The sequence below is a fragment of the Trichechus manatus genome, unplaced genomic scaffold (genome assembly GCF_000243295.1).
Source record: "Trichechus manatus latirostris isolate Lorelei unplaced genomic scaffold, TriManLat1.0 scaffold00085, whole genome shotgun sequence".
Classification (NCBI taxonomy): Eukaryota; Metazoa; Chordata; class Mammalia; order Sirenia; family Trichechidae; genus Trichechus; species Trichechus manatus.
The window spans coordinates 8,560,450-8,575,463 of NW_004444021.1; the positions used below are offsets into that span (position 1 = coordinate 8,560,450).

The 15,014-nt window shown below is 38.7% G+C and overlaps 2 protein-coding genes across 6 annotated transcripts in view; one reads left to right on the plus strand and one right to left on the minus strand.

Moving 5' to 3' along the window:
• CROT (carnitine O-octanoyltransferase) overlaps positions 1–5,983 on the plus strand; it is a 91,677-nt gene extending 85,694 nt beyond the window's left edge. For 3 of the 5 annotated variants that reach the window (XM_023736054.1, XM_023736052.1, XM_023736053.1), the window contains one exon: positions 4,686–5,982. In XM_023736054.1, the coding sequence (XP_023591822.1) occupies positions 4,686–4,806 (121 nt within the window). In that variant the 3' untranslated portion in view covers positions 4,807–5,982. Of the gene's footprint in view, positions 1–4,685 lie in introns of all 5 variants that reach the window. The other 2 variants (XM_023736055.1, XM_004381485.2) reach the window with 2 other exon arrangements.
• A 2,489-nt stretch (positions 5,984–8,472) lies between these two features.
• The window catches only part of ABCB4 (ATP binding cassette subfamily B member 4), an 86,593-nt gene continuing 80,051 nt past the window's right edge, over positions 8,473–15,014 (minus strand). Inside the window, exons 26-27 of the mRNA XM_023736051.1 lie at positions 9,461–9,607; positions 8,473–8,803 (exon numbers count right to left, since the gene is read on the minus strand). Of these exons, the coding sequence (XP_023591819.1) occupies positions 8,597–8,803; positions 9,461–9,607 (354 nt within the window). The 3' untranslated portion in view covers positions 8,473–8,596. The remainder of the gene's footprint in view (positions 8,804–9,460; positions 9,608–15,014) is intronic.

Genomic DNA, 15,014 nt, shown 5'->3' on the forward strand with positions numbered 1-15,014 from the left:
TGTCTGTATTTTCAATGAATTTGTCTGCCTTTTCCATGAATTTGCCTTTTTTCCTCATTTTTGTCTGCTTTTTGCTTCTACTCTTGGATAGCTCTGGATATTAGATATTTGAATTCTCTACAGGTAGTTCTAGTGCCTTTTCTTCTACTGGAAAGTCATCTGGTGTTTTATTTTGGATGCCTACTGGAACCATCCTGTCCTGTTCTTTTATATTTGTTGTTATTGTCTGCTGTCTTCAGAAGATTCAGTAGTTATTTTCTTTGTTTGTAGGTTGTAGATCTGTTTGTTCCATCGTGCTTTTTGTTTTATTTGTTTATGTCTGAGCAGGCGGGCTGTGCGTTCTTTGTTGTTTGCTCATCTGTGGACACAATATTTTTCACCTCCTTGTCCAGTGGGCAGGACCATTCATTCGGCTCTAGTGCTGCAGGGCAGGTCTAGCTGAAGGGGAGGGGCTGGGATGAGTTGTTTGTGGCATGTATTTGGGCCAACAAGATTGGGCGGTGGTCATTGCAGGGCAAGTTCCAGTAGATCATGCCTGTGCTGCTCGGGAGTGCAATATTCAGCACACGGTGCAGATAGGCAGGAGAGAGGGGGAGGGGAAGGTTGTGATGTGTGGAGCTAGGTTGGGTATGGAAAAGAGAGAGAGGAGAGAGAAATAGGAGCAAAAAAAAAAAAAGCTAAGGTGTCGCAGCATTGACGGTTGTCGGGACAGCGAAGACAGTAGCCAAACACAACTCTTATAGAGAAGTGGGGCCAGGAGGCTCACTCTTAGGAGTCAACCTCGGCTTCAGTCCCAGGAGTTTATTTATAGTCAATACAGCAAGCAGTGAAGCAAATAACAGAACAATGGGCTTTGGGTGAGTAACAATAAGTTTCGGGCAAGGGAGAAGGAATTCACGTAAACAAGCCAATCAGTAACAGGACAATAGGTTTGGGAAAACAAGTCGTGCCTAATCTCTTTCTTATCGCTGACAAGTCTCCAACATGTCGTATACAGCATAGAGGCCTGTGGGGGCTGCAGTTGTCAATAGTGCAGCCATGTTTAAATGGCATATATCCCCACACTAAGGGAGCTTGTCGTTGGAGTGGAGAGACAAGAAACCAAGAAATGGAGAAAAACAAGAAGGAAACAAAAATCCCCCAGGGATCCCACCAGCGCGGCTGGGCAGACCAAGGAAGTGACTCCCAAGCTGTGCAGTAGATTCTGGCTAGAAGGGGTGGAGAAGATACACAGCAGCAGGTATTCAGGAGACAGGAAAAGAAGGTAAGTAGAAAGAGATGAGAAACTGAGAAATGAAGAAAGATAAAAAGGAAAGAGAACAAACAAAAGAAAAAAGCTCCCAGGGATCCCACCAGCATGATTGCGCAGACCAGGGAAGCGACTGGGGAAGCAGTTACCCAGCTGAGCAGCGCTTCACAGCCTGTCAAGAAGCAAAGGTGGCACACGGAGTCAGATGATTGAGAGAAGGGAGGGGGAGGAGGTGAGAGGCAGGGAAAAATCCAAAAGAGGCTGAAAAAAGCAACAAAGAAATGGCAGTGAAGAAGCCGGCCGGTGTGGGCAGTGCGAATCCATGCAGCATGGAACCAGTGCCTCTGCCATGGTCGCGGCCCGCTGGAAAATGGCAGATCACCCTAGCAGGGAGCAGCAAATTCTCCCTCTCGCAAGCCGGGAATCCGCCCGCCAAGAAGCAGTGAATTGGCCTTCCAGGAAGCAGTGAATCGGTCTGCCAGGAAGCAGTGAATTGGCCTTCCAGGAAGCTGGGAATTGACTCACCGGGACGCCGCGGATTGGCCAGCTGGGAAGTGGTGAAGCTTGAGTTGCAGGGAGGTAGGGTACTGGGTGGGAAAACATGTCTTTCTGGTTACCAGGTGCTCTGTCTTCTTCTGGGAGCTCCATGAATCTGCTTTCCCATACTCCCTGTCTGCCCATCTCCGACAGGAGTCCAGGATGGTGGATCCGTGCTGCGTTAGCTGATAGGGGACCTCCACTTGTAACTCTTCTCACTCTATTCTCTGTCAGTTTCTTATTCCATTTGGTGCTTGGTTGAGTTCTTTCTCTCTTTATTTGATGCTTAGAGTTCCAGGATTGATGTTTGTCTCTGTTTTACTTAGTTTTTCATGTCTTTGCTGCGGAGGGATGACATGATGCTTCTGTCTATAGCGCCATGTTGGCTCTGCCTCCCCACTTAGGCATTTAACATGTATATATGTTTTCTCTGTCCTGCTTCCTACAATGAGACACTTTTCAAAATCAGTCTTATAGGTGCTTTTGTACAGAATGCAGTTTAAGATTGATTCAGTGATCTTATTATCATCCTCAAAATCAGTAGACATTTTAACATATTTGGTCTACACAAAGTACTTCATGGTAGATTTAGATAAATTTGACCACCTGTAAGGATGTGGTGGTTTGTGTAATCATAGGAAATACTAATGAGAAAAAGAGACCAGGTAACTTAATAATTTATACGCAAAAAAAGAATGCTTTACCAATTAGATGCATTTCATTTGGGTTGTGTGGGATTTGACTTATATTTGTGAAAGAATGAGAAAGAAAATGATAGGGAATGATAGGGAAAAGAGGTGCAGAACGAGGTAGCTTAGAAGTGACAGCAAGGCTTGGAAGTTGACAGTCTGGCGGTGTCTTTCAAAGCATGGAATGCTTTGTGAAAAATAATTTGGCTGCATTTATCGCTATGAGTAAGATGAGAGCAGGCTTGGAGGCACTTTAGATGGAATGCAAAAAATTGGGATGATAATATATATGACATATTTCAGTTTTGAATACATTGTTTTTATACTTTTGCTTTTTCTAAAAGATTTTAGTCTTTTATTTTTCAAAATTTTATCATCATCTTCCATATCAAGTGTGACTTGTAGTCAGTTATACCAGTGGTACTTGTTATTGTTGGCATCTAAATTTTGGATTATGTATTTTCATAGCATTCAGTTTGTGTATATTGATGTACAAATTAAACTTTTTCATAAAAAAGGGTTGGAGGTATAAAATCATCATCTAGAGAGTAAGCATTCTAACATATTCCCTGACAAGTATTAGATCCTGTGCTGCATGCAGTGATAAGCATTCAGGCTAAATATACCTCAACTCTCTGACTTAGAAAAACATATTTTCAGTACAAGGCTCAAGACTTACTGTATGTTTCTAATCTATAATAAGTGCAGATTGTATAATTTTTATAAATTTGGATCTGTGTCCTTATGAATTCCATTTTCACTTGATATTATTATTTCAGGCAGTTACTAATGCCATTAAATACGCATTGCTGTATTTTAATAGTTGAATAATGTCTAGTCTTACAGATTTCCATAATTTATCTAACTGGTTCCCTATTATTTCCAGTTTTTCCATCATTAACAAATGATATATAATGTTATATTTTTCCTCATTTCATCACTCAGTTGCCAACTCTATTTAATCATAAAAAATTCTTTACCAATTTGATGGCAAAAATCGTAGCATAATTTGAGTCTTTTGTTTACATATGTATGAAGTTAAGTATTTTTTCTTCATTTGTTGACATCTGTATTTCTTTTTGTGAATTGTCTATGTGTGTAAGAAAGGGTGTTATTTCTTTTTATAATTTAGAAAGATAACTGAATTTTTTAAAATCTAACACTTAAATAGAAATCGTTTATCTATATAAAGAAACATATTCAGATGTTACTAAATATTTGGGAATTAACATGCACAGTGTGGCTGGAAAATGACTCTAGCGATCACGAATTACTAGATGAAAACAAGGCAGGGCTCTCAGTAGGTTCCTGAATATCTTTCAGCAAATATAATCCATTCAGACATTGGTTTCATCATTATATAGTGGGCCAGAACTTTTTTATTTTACTTTACTCTGCTTGTTCCAAAGCACGTGTTGAAGACAGTTTACTGTCCTTTTAAGTGATGTGAAAATTGCATGGTTGTCCACAAGCTTTACAGTGCACAATATTGTGATTTTAATTTGAGCTTAATGCATACCTTGTTATAGAAAATTCTGAGCATCTAGAAAGGGGAAGGCTAGTTCCAAGGGAGTTGGTAGCCTAATTTCTGCTCTGAGCCCACGAAAAATCAGGATTCTCTCCTATTTCCTCCAGCTTTCAGGGGCCACTTTTATCACCTGCCAAATGTGGGATTTCTTCATCAAGGAGATGTAGGAGGAGACAGTGGAAAGTGTGACTTGGTCCCAAGAGTTCCTCTCTTTTACTTTTCTAGAAACAGCTTTTCCCTCCTCTTATCCTTCCTTCTCTGTTTTAATTATTTTTCAGTCTCTTCAGGCTTTATATGCTTCCTCTTTTTGTTTCATTGAAAACAGTGACATGAATTCATGTTCCATCTTATTCCATTTAGGGTACTTTAGGAGGTCTTTTTTTTTTTTTTTTTTTTTTAAGCACAGTAAGACCTTACTTCAGAGCCCTCTTGGGCTCTGGCTAGTTTTTTGTTCCCTTTTGTCCTCAGGTTCTAGTCACATAGTGAATTAGGTGTTCCCTAGTATTATCTATAAACCTGGCTTTATCTTTGACTGTAGTCAGATTACATTTACGTAGTGTCAGCAAGAATTGACATTTCACATATGAACACCAGATAGAGTAAAGGTCACTGTTACCATATGGAGCCTTTTCATGTTTGATTTTTGCATAGTATGTAATCATTTCTTATTTGTGCTTCACAGGTTCGTTGTGTCCTGTACAGCCTGGAAATCTTGTGCAGAGACTGATGCAGAAAAGCTAGTTCAGCTGGTTTTTCATGCCTTCCATGATATGATGCAGCTGATGAACACAGCTCAGCTTTAGAGACCAATCATTTATTAAGCACTTACCAAAATATGTCATTAAACTGGGTGCTGGAAATAGATTGGTGATATGAGAAGGGAAGGAGTGGTGACTTAAAAGAAATTTGATAAATGTAGAAATTAGAAGAATCATGCTGTCTAAATACATTCTGCCATAGAAGGTAGAGACTATTTTTAAGCCTTCTCTGATGCAACAGCAGTACAAATTATGATACAGTGAATATAGTACTATGCAATGTTTAAGATATGCCTCAACAATGCAAAACTACAATATTTAACAATGCAAGTCTTATTTTAATTTTAAGATATTTTTGTGTGTACCTGTACAGATTATAAATCCTTTCTCTGAACAGCATTGTAGAGTATACCTTTTAAGCACTTTAATGCTTTCTAGTTGCCAAAGGGTATGGAATACATGACTGGATGCTAGTTTCCCTGAAATCAATGCCTTCCACATTCATTACAGGGATACAAGCATACTATGTTTGCAGGGCTTCGAACTGGTTCATTCTGGTTCCAGTGCCTGCTGAGAATTTACATTTCCATCCCAGATATGCTGAATCAGAATCTACATTTTAACAAGATCCCCAGGTAATTCCTAAGTATTAATAAATTTTGAGAACCACTGCTCTAATAGTGGTTCTCAACAATTGGTTCCTAACCAGCAGCATTAGCATTGCCTGGGAACTTGTTAGAAATGCAGGTTCTCAGCAGGGCTTCAGACCAGAATGGGTTCAAAGCCCTGTATGTTTAATGGGAAAGAGTACTACAATTTAATGGTGATCTTAAAAATAGTTTCTGTTGAACAGACCAAAAAAATCGGTTGTAGTAGGAAGGTTTATACCCCCAACACATACAAAGCAACTCTAACAAAATTCATAATAGTACACCAATGTTATGATTAGTCTTGTGAATATAAAGATAAAGCACATATTTCTAATTGTTTTAGCTCGTGACTTGTAAAGGTTTAAATGTTGTGATAGTCTCAGGACTTCCCAGTTTTTTTTCCCTATTCTCAGTTCAATTTTGTAGTTTATACTCTCAGAAAATAAAACTACCAGAATCATATAGGTTCTTGTTTTGTGTCTGAATAAGTGATTCATTCCTGTCTAATCTTACACCTTTTCATTGCAGTTATTTATTGCTGTGTAATAAACCATCAGAAACTTAGTGTCTTAAAACAAGAACAGTGTATTTCACATGATTGCGTCAGTTGATTATGCCTAGCTGGATAGTTCTTCAGCTTTTGCCTGAGGATTTATGTGGCTCCAGTCATCACCTACTGGACCGAGGCTAGAAGGTCTAAGATGGCTTCACCCACATGTCTGTGGACTTGCCGACTGGTCCTCTCTCTCCACGTGGTCTCTGATCATTCAATATTCTAAACGGGCTTCCTTACTTGGTGGTGAGAGTGTTCCAAGAGGTGAAGGTAGGAGTTACAAGGCCCCTTGAGATCTAGGCTCTAAGTCAAACAATGTCACCTCTGCTGCATTCTAGTGCCAAAATAAGTCACAAGGCCAGCCCAGATTCAAAGGGTGGGGGGAAAGTCTCATCTCCTAATAGTAGCAACAGCAAAGTCACTTTGCAGAAGGGAGTGGGCACAAGAGGGCATGATTTATTGGGGGCTGTTTTTGTAACAATCTACCACACATTTTAATATAAAGATTATATTTAGTATACTGGTTATATACATCCTTTCCCCCCCCCCACCCCCTAACATTTTCAAATGCTTTGAATTTGCTAAATCTGGTTTATTGTTAATGTTAATCATCATAATAACCAACACTTATTGAGCCCTTATGGTGCATCAGGCACTATCCTAAGAAATAATAGTACAGTTTCTTTATGAAAACACTCAGTTGATGTCTATGCCATTTGGTGTCCTTCACAGTTACCATAAAATAGGAAGATGAAATCTGATCTGAGGACTGATTTCCTCACTAGTGCAATTTTGTAGACCAGATTGCCAGAGCACTTCAGATCATTTGGTTAGTTGGTTTTAAATAATGTCTAAAGAGCTGGGTAATTTCGGAAACTGCATCACCTCCTGCAGTTACCTCTTCTCACTCATGCTTGAACAGGTTTCCCTAACTTGCTTGAAGTTAAAAATAACCTGCAGTGTTTTTTAAACACACAGATTCCTGGACATCAGCCTAGACCTACTGAAGCAGAATTTCCAGGGGCAAATGCCCCGTGATCCTTATTGGGTAAATTTGGGAATTACACGAGTAGGTTGAATTCTGCTCGCTTTGAGTCACTGCATTAATATACTCCTTGCCGCACGTTCTCTCGGTTGATCTGAAATTCAGTCCAGTTCTACACAGTCACATTAGAAAAACTGTTTGGTGTTAACTGATTCATTACAGATAGAAGAATTAAAAGAACTTGGTTTGGACAATTTACTGAGCTAAACAACCTGTTAATAATAATTGATATTTACAGAAATTTATGGGAAAAAAAATGATACTGAAAGAACATTTCACTGTGGTTAGCTTTCAGGGATTGCCTAGAGTATTTCATTTTGTTTCGTCTGTCATGGATTGAATTGTGTCCTCCCAAAAATATGTGTCAACTTGGCTAGGCCATGATTCCCAGTATTGTGTGATTGTCCACCACTTTGTCATCTGATGTGATTATCCTATATGTTGTAAATCCTACCTCTGTGATGTTAATGAGGCAGGATTAGAGGCAGTTATGTTAATGAGGCAGGACTCAAGCTACAAGATTAAGCTGTGTCTTGGGCCAGTCTCTTGAGATGTAGAAGAGAGACAGCAGAGAGTCATGGGGACCTCATAGCAACAAGAAGGCAGCACCTGGAGCAGAGTGCGTCCTTTGGATCTGGAGTTCCTCTGTGGAGACACTCCTAGACTCGGGGAAGATTGATGACAGGCACCTTCCCCAAGAGCCGACAGAAAAAGAAAGCCTTCCCCTGGAGCTGGCACCCTGAATTCGGACTTCTGGCCTCCTGAACTGTGAGAGAATAGATTTCTCTTTGTTGAGGCCATCCACTTGTTACAGCAAGTTACAGCAGCACTAGATGACTAAGACACTGTCCAAACATATTCTTGTTTTAGGAAAGTGGATCAATTTTCTAGAAAAATTAGGGTATTTATAGAAGAAGTAATGCAGTTGCTATAGAGACTCAGCATTTTATTGTGGATATTTCCAGTTGTTTCAAATTGCATTGAGAGAATATGTGTATTTTAAATTAATGAGTTTTCAACTTTTTTTTCAAGAAACACTTCTGGCTTTATAGAATAAATGGTGTGCCTGCAAAGTTATCTAGTCTAAGGGGTATTTCATTTTCTCGTGAACTTCCATGATAAACCAGGGAATACATTCATTTTAAAGACTTCAGTTCCCCAGTATAATAATTTGGAAACTTATCGAGGGAAAGACGAGGCTATTAAACAATTTATTTTTCCTTTATATTTGGCAAAATTGTTCCCAAGCCATCCTGTCAGCTAACCATTGCTTAAGAACCGTAGAATCTTCCCTATGTCTGTGGCCTCTATTAATTCTACTGATGTATATGCTTGAACTTTTTTCTTCTTTCTCTATGTTGCTGATAACTCAGGGAAAGCTAGGCTGCCATTTTCATACTTCATCAAGAAAGGTGTCACTTCTAATTCCCAAATTTCAGATGCTGAAATATCAAATTAGATGTTCCAAATTGATCTGGAATAAGATATATTTCATGATGACTTAAACTAGAAACTTCTTTTACAAGTCAGATAAAGAAGGTTGTAGAATGATTTAAATTTATTTTTAAAATATCCTGTAACAAGAGTTTATAAGTTCTGTATCCCAGCCTGAACATTGACCATTGAAAAATAAATGCCTTTCTGCGCCAGCAGCTGTTGGTGCGTGCCATGCTCCTTGATTTTGCCATTCTCAAACACCACTATTAAGTCTGCATTCTGGATGGTGGAGAGGCGGTGAGCGATCACAATGCAGGTGCGGCCTTCTCTGGCTTTGTCCAGGGCTTCTTGGACAATCTATTGGTAAAACAGAAGCGTTATCTTAAGAATTATATAAATAAGTTGTAACATTAAAAGAATTGTACAAGTTTTACCATCCTAGCAAATCAGCTGTTTTCTAATCTCTTTGAATCTTTGGCGTTATGCGTGTATATTTTACATAATTGACATCATGGTCTATATATAGTTACGTTCTGATTTTTAATTATAAATGAATTCGCATGCTGTAAATAATCTTAACAAGTGGTTAAATTTTCTAACCACCATATATTTTGCTTAACTAGTCCCCTTTTACTGAATATTTAAATTTCTAGATTTTCATATATAATGTACTAAAAATGTGATTTAATTCACCTTTTAATTTTGAATGGCTTATTTTTTTTCTCTGTAAAAGTCATATATGACTATTTTAGAAAATTTGAAAAATACTGTAAGGAATAAAATATCCTACTAACTCAAAATAATAACTACTGTTAAGATTTGTGTTTACTTTTTTCCCCTCTACATATTATATATATATACATGTATATTTGTATATGTATGTGTATATTTGTATATGTGTGTGTATATTTGTATATATATGTATACATATATATACATATTCCCTGCCCACTGGCTGACAATACAAAATTATTTTACAAATTGAATGAGACATGAAGCAGGAGGCCATACCACCTTTTCACTTTCAGTATCCAGAGCTGATGTAGCTTCATCCAACAGTAGAATTTGAGGGTTTCTGATGAGGGCTCGGGCAATAGCAATCCTTTGTTTTTGACCTCCTGAGAGCTGAGTTCCCTTATCTCCCACTCGTGTTTCATATTTCTGTAAGTTAGCCATTAATAAAGTTAATAAAGTTCTAACCCAGAAAAATTACTAATGGTATAGTGAATAAACTTCTACTTTTTAACATTTGACAGTTCTATTTACAAGAAAAAAATATTTAGAATCAATAAAAGGTCCTATTACAACTAGACAGATTCCCTTTTAAGAATACTGTTTTCAATTTAACAGAATATTTTCAAAATCAAACTAGAAAACCAGTGACTTTAGTTCTCACTATAGTCTACTTGAGAGATAAATTCTTGAATTCCTACTAATGCCAATGGATCTGATGCCACTGGAATCGTAAAAGAAGTTCAATATTAATGCTTTCAGGGTTTTAACAAATTTTTACTTTGAAATAACCTGCACAGAGACTAGTTTATTCTCTTTTAAAACTCATTCATTCACTCAAATATTTACCCAGTATCTGCTGTGCTAAGAACTGTGGGAAATTAAAAAATGAATTCAGTTTTGTTCCTGACCTGAAGGAATTTATAATCTGAGAGAGAAAAAAAAATTATATCTATATATATAAACCAAAAACCCAAACCCATTGCAGTCGAGTTGATTCTGACCTATAGCAACTATATAGGACAAAGTAGCTGCCCCATAGGGTTTCCACGGAGCAGCTGGTGGATTCGAATTGCCAACCTTTTGGATAGCAGCCTTATCACTTAACCACCGTGCCACCGGGGCTCCAACAGAGTAGAACTGCCCCATAGGGCTTCCAAGGCTGTAATCTTTACGGAAGGAGTGGCTGGTGGGTTTGAACTACCTACCTTTTGGTTCACAGCCAAGCTCTTCAAGCACTGTGCCACCAGGACTTATGTACATATATATGTACATATATATATATATATATATATATAGCACTCAATATAAGGTCAAGTATGTACCAAATGAATAGTATACACAACATGCTATGAAAGATCAGAAAGGGAGATAGAAATTGTTTTGGAGATGAGGTGGGAGGAGAAGAGAAGGGAGGGGAGATAAATGAATGAAAGAAATCTTAGTAGAGAAACTCGTAAGTTGGACTTTTAACAGCATTCTAGGCCAAGAAGTGCATAAAATGAATCAAGGTGCAGACTGAATCAGTTCAGTTCGCAGGGCTTATGCAGTAATGTACATTGTATTAATTTCCTGAAGTCCAATTTCAATTATGTTAAAAGCTGGAGTTTTAAGAGTTTTTCTATTCACAGTCAAATCCAATATTTGATACAAGTTAACCACTATGTTTCAAGGGTTGATAAGGCTAACCAACATGAAGCATTTTTAATTTTGTGAGTGTCTGTGATTTCTAATTATGTCAGAATATAGTGCTAGATATAATGAAGCTGCAGTTCAGTTTAATCCAGTGGAGTTTTGAATGCCAGACAAGTGCCACAAGATGAAGTACCCCTGCCACAACTTTCAGGAATCTCAGATTATCTTCCCAAGACTCCCAGTTCAACCAGTCACTAATGAAAATGCTTTCACTGAACTCCTACCTTAGGTATTTTTCAAATCCATATTGACTTCACTGCACTTTGGTTAGTTATAGAAGCTATAATCAGGGTACAAACGTTTGCTAATAACTCTTCCTTATATTTGTATGGTGTAGCAGTGAGAAAAGGAGCCCTGGTGGCACAGTGGTTGAAGGGCTTGGCTGCTAACTGAAAGGTCAGTGGTTCGAAACCACTATTGGCTCTGTGGGAGAAAGATGTGACAGTCAGCTTCTGTAAGGATTAAAACAAACCAAACCCATTTCCACTGAGTTGAGTCTGACTCACAGTGACCTTACAGGACAGAGTGGAACTGCTCTGTAGGGTTTCCAAGGAGCGGCTGATGGATTCTGTCGACCTTTTGGTTAGCAGCCTGAGCTCTTCACCACTGTTCCACCAGGGCTCCTATGTAGGGATTGCAGCCTTGGAAATCCTATGGGGAATTCTACTCTGCCCTATAGGGTTGCTAAGAGTCAGAATCGACTCGATGGCAGTGGGTTTGGTTTTTTGGTTTAGCAATGGGAAACTAAATGCCTTCAGGGACCAAGCAGGTGAAAGAAATGTGTGAATGGACTGGGTATAAGGTAACGGGGAATATGGGACATCTTAGAAACTGGAGAGTACTGTACTCTTCAAACGAATAAAACATTAAAAAAAAAAAAACCCAATCTCATACAAAAATTAAAACGGATCATAAACTTAAATGTAAGACATAAAACCATACAACTTTTGGGAAAAAAAAAAAAAAAGAGGAATCCTTCAGGAGACAGGGCTAGGCAAAGAGTTCTTATAACTGACACCAAAAACATGATCTATAAAAGGAAAAACTGATTAATTGAAATTCATCAAAATTAAAATAAACGTTTGCTTTACAAAAGACCCTGTTAAGAGGATGAAAAGACAAGTTACAAACTGGGACAAAATGTTCGCAAACCATATATCTGACAAAAGACTAGTTTCTAGAATATAAAACTCTCAAAATTCAACAGTAAGAAAAACTAATAACTCAATTAGAAAACAGTCAAAAGACATGATGAGACATATCATCAAAGAGGATATACAGATGGCAAATAAGCACATGAAAAGATGTTCAACATCATTGATGTTAGGGAAATGTAGATTGAAACCATAGTGAGATTCACCACACACTTATCAGAATGGTCAAAATAAAAAATTGTGACAACAGCAAATGCTAGCAAAGATTCAGATAAACTGCATCACGTATATTGCTAGCTGTTGTTGTTAGGTGCTGTCGAGTCAGTTCCGACTCATAGCAACCCCTAAGTACAAAAGAATGAAACATTGCCCGGTCCTGCGCCATCCTCACAATTGTTACTATCTTTGAGCCCATTGTTGCAGCTACTGTGTCATTTCATCTCATTGAGGGTCTTCCTCTTTTTCACTGACCTTCTACTTTACCAAGCATGATGTCCTTCTCCAGGGACTGGTCCCTCCTGATAACATGTCCATGTCCAGAATACATGAGACGAAGTCTTGCCATCCTCGCTTCCAAGGAGCATTGTGGCTGTATTTCTTCCAAGACAGATTTGTTCGTTCTTCCAGCAGTCCATGGTATAGTCAGTATTCATTGCCAACACCATGATTCAAAGGCATCAATTCTTTTTTGGTCTTCTTTAGTCGTTGTCCAGCTTTTGCATGCATATGAGACAACTGACAATATCATGACTTGGGTCAGGCCCACCTTAGTCGTCAAAGTGATATCTTCACTTTTTAACACTTTAAAGAGGTACTTTGCAGCAGATTTTCCCAATGCAATGTGTCCTTTGATTTCTTGACTGCTGCTTCCATGGGCGTTGATTGTGGATCCAAGTAAAATGAAATCCTTGACAAACTTCAATCTTTTCTCCGTTTATCATGATGTTGATTATTGGTCCAATTGTGAGGATTTTGGTTTTCTTTATGTTGAGGTGTAATCCATACTGAAGGTAAGTGCTGCTTCTTTGCTTTCAGCAAGCAAGGCTGTATCATCTGCATATCACAGGTTGCTAATGAGTCTTCCTTCAATTTTGATGCCCCATTCTTCTTCACATAGTCCAGCTTCTTGTATTATTCACTCAGCATACAGATTGAGTAGATATGGTGAAAGGACACAACCCTGACACACACCTTTCTTGACTTTAAACCACGCAGTATCCCCTTATTCTTTTTTTAAAATTATTTCCCATACAAAAGTTTATACATACATTGTTATGTGACTCTAATTGCTCTCCCCATACAGTGACAGCACACTCCTCCTTTCTACCCCGATTCCCCATGTCCATTCAGCCAGCTCCTAACCCTCTCTGCCTTCCCATCTCACCTCCGGACAGAAGCTGCCCATTTAGTCTCTTGTATCTACTTGAGCTAAGAGGCATTCTTCTCACAAGTATCACGTTATGTCCCACAGTCCAGTCCAATACCTGTCTGAAGAGTTGGCCTTGGAAATTGTTTTAGTTCTGGGCTGATAGAGAATCCAGGGGCCATGCTTTCCAGGGTTCTACAGACTCAGTCAGCCCATTAAGTCTGATCTTCTTACTAGAATTTGAGTTCTGCACCCCACCTTTCTCCTGCTCCATCCAGGACTCTCTGTTGTGTTCCCTGTCAGGGCAGGCATTGGTGGTAGCCAGCACCATCAAGCTCTTCTGGTCTCAGGCTGATGAAGTCTCTGGTTTATGTGGCCCTTTCTGTCTCTTGAGCTAATACTTTTCTTGTGTCTTTGGTGTTCTTCATTCTCCTTTACTGCAGGTGGCTGGGACCAATGGATGCATCTTAGATGGCCACTTGCAAGCTTTTAAGACCCCAGATGCCACTCACCAAACTAGGATGCAGAACATTTTCTTAAAAAGCTTTGTTATGCCAATTGACCTAGATGTCCCCTGAAAGCATGGTCCCCAGACCCCTATCCCTGCTACTCTGTCCCTCAAAGTGTTTGTATTCAGGAAACTTCTTAGCTATGGTTTAGTCCAGTTGTGATGACTTCCCCTGTAGTGTGTGCTGTCCTTCTCTTCACCTAAGATAATTCTTATCTACCATCTAGTTAGTAAATAACCCTCACCCTTCCTCCCCACCCTCGTAAACATCAAAGAATGTTTTCTTCTGTGTTTAAACCTTTTCTTGAGTTCTTGTAATAGTGGTCTTATCCAATATTTGTCCTTCTGTGACTGACTAAATTCACTCAGCATAATGACCTCCAGCTTCCTCCATGTTATGTTTCACAGCTTCATTGTTCTTCTTTATCATTGCATAGGATTCCATTGTGTGGCTATACCATAATTTGTTTATCCATTCCTCTGTTGATGGGCACCTAGGTTGTTTCCATCTTTTTGCTATTGTGAACACTGCTGCAATGAACATGGGTATGCATATGTCTATTCCTGTGACGGCTCATTTCTCTAGGATATATTCCAAGGAGCAGGATAGCTGGATCTCTAGGATATATTCCAAGGAGCAGGATAGCTGGATCGTATGGTACTTCTATTTCTAGCTTTTTAAGGAAGCACCAAATCTATTTCCAAAGTGGCTGTACCATTTTACATTCCCACCAACAGTGTATAAGCGTTCCAGTCTCTCCACAACCTCTCCAGCATTTATCACTTAGTGTTTTTTGGATTAATGCTAGCCTTGATGGAGTGAGATGATATCTCACTGTAGTTTTGATCTGCATTTCTCTGATGGCTAATGATCGTGAGCATTTCTTCATGTGTTTGTTAGCCGCCTCAATATCTTCTTTGGCATATTGCCTGTTCATATCCTTTGCCCATTTTTTAATTGGGTTATTTGTCTTTTTGTAGTATCTTGTAGATTTTAGAGATTAGACACTGATTGGGTTTGTCATAGCCAAAAATTTTTTCCCAGTCTGTAGGTTGTCTTTTTACTCTTTTGGTAAAGTCTTTTGATGAGCATAAGTGTTTGATTTTTAGGAG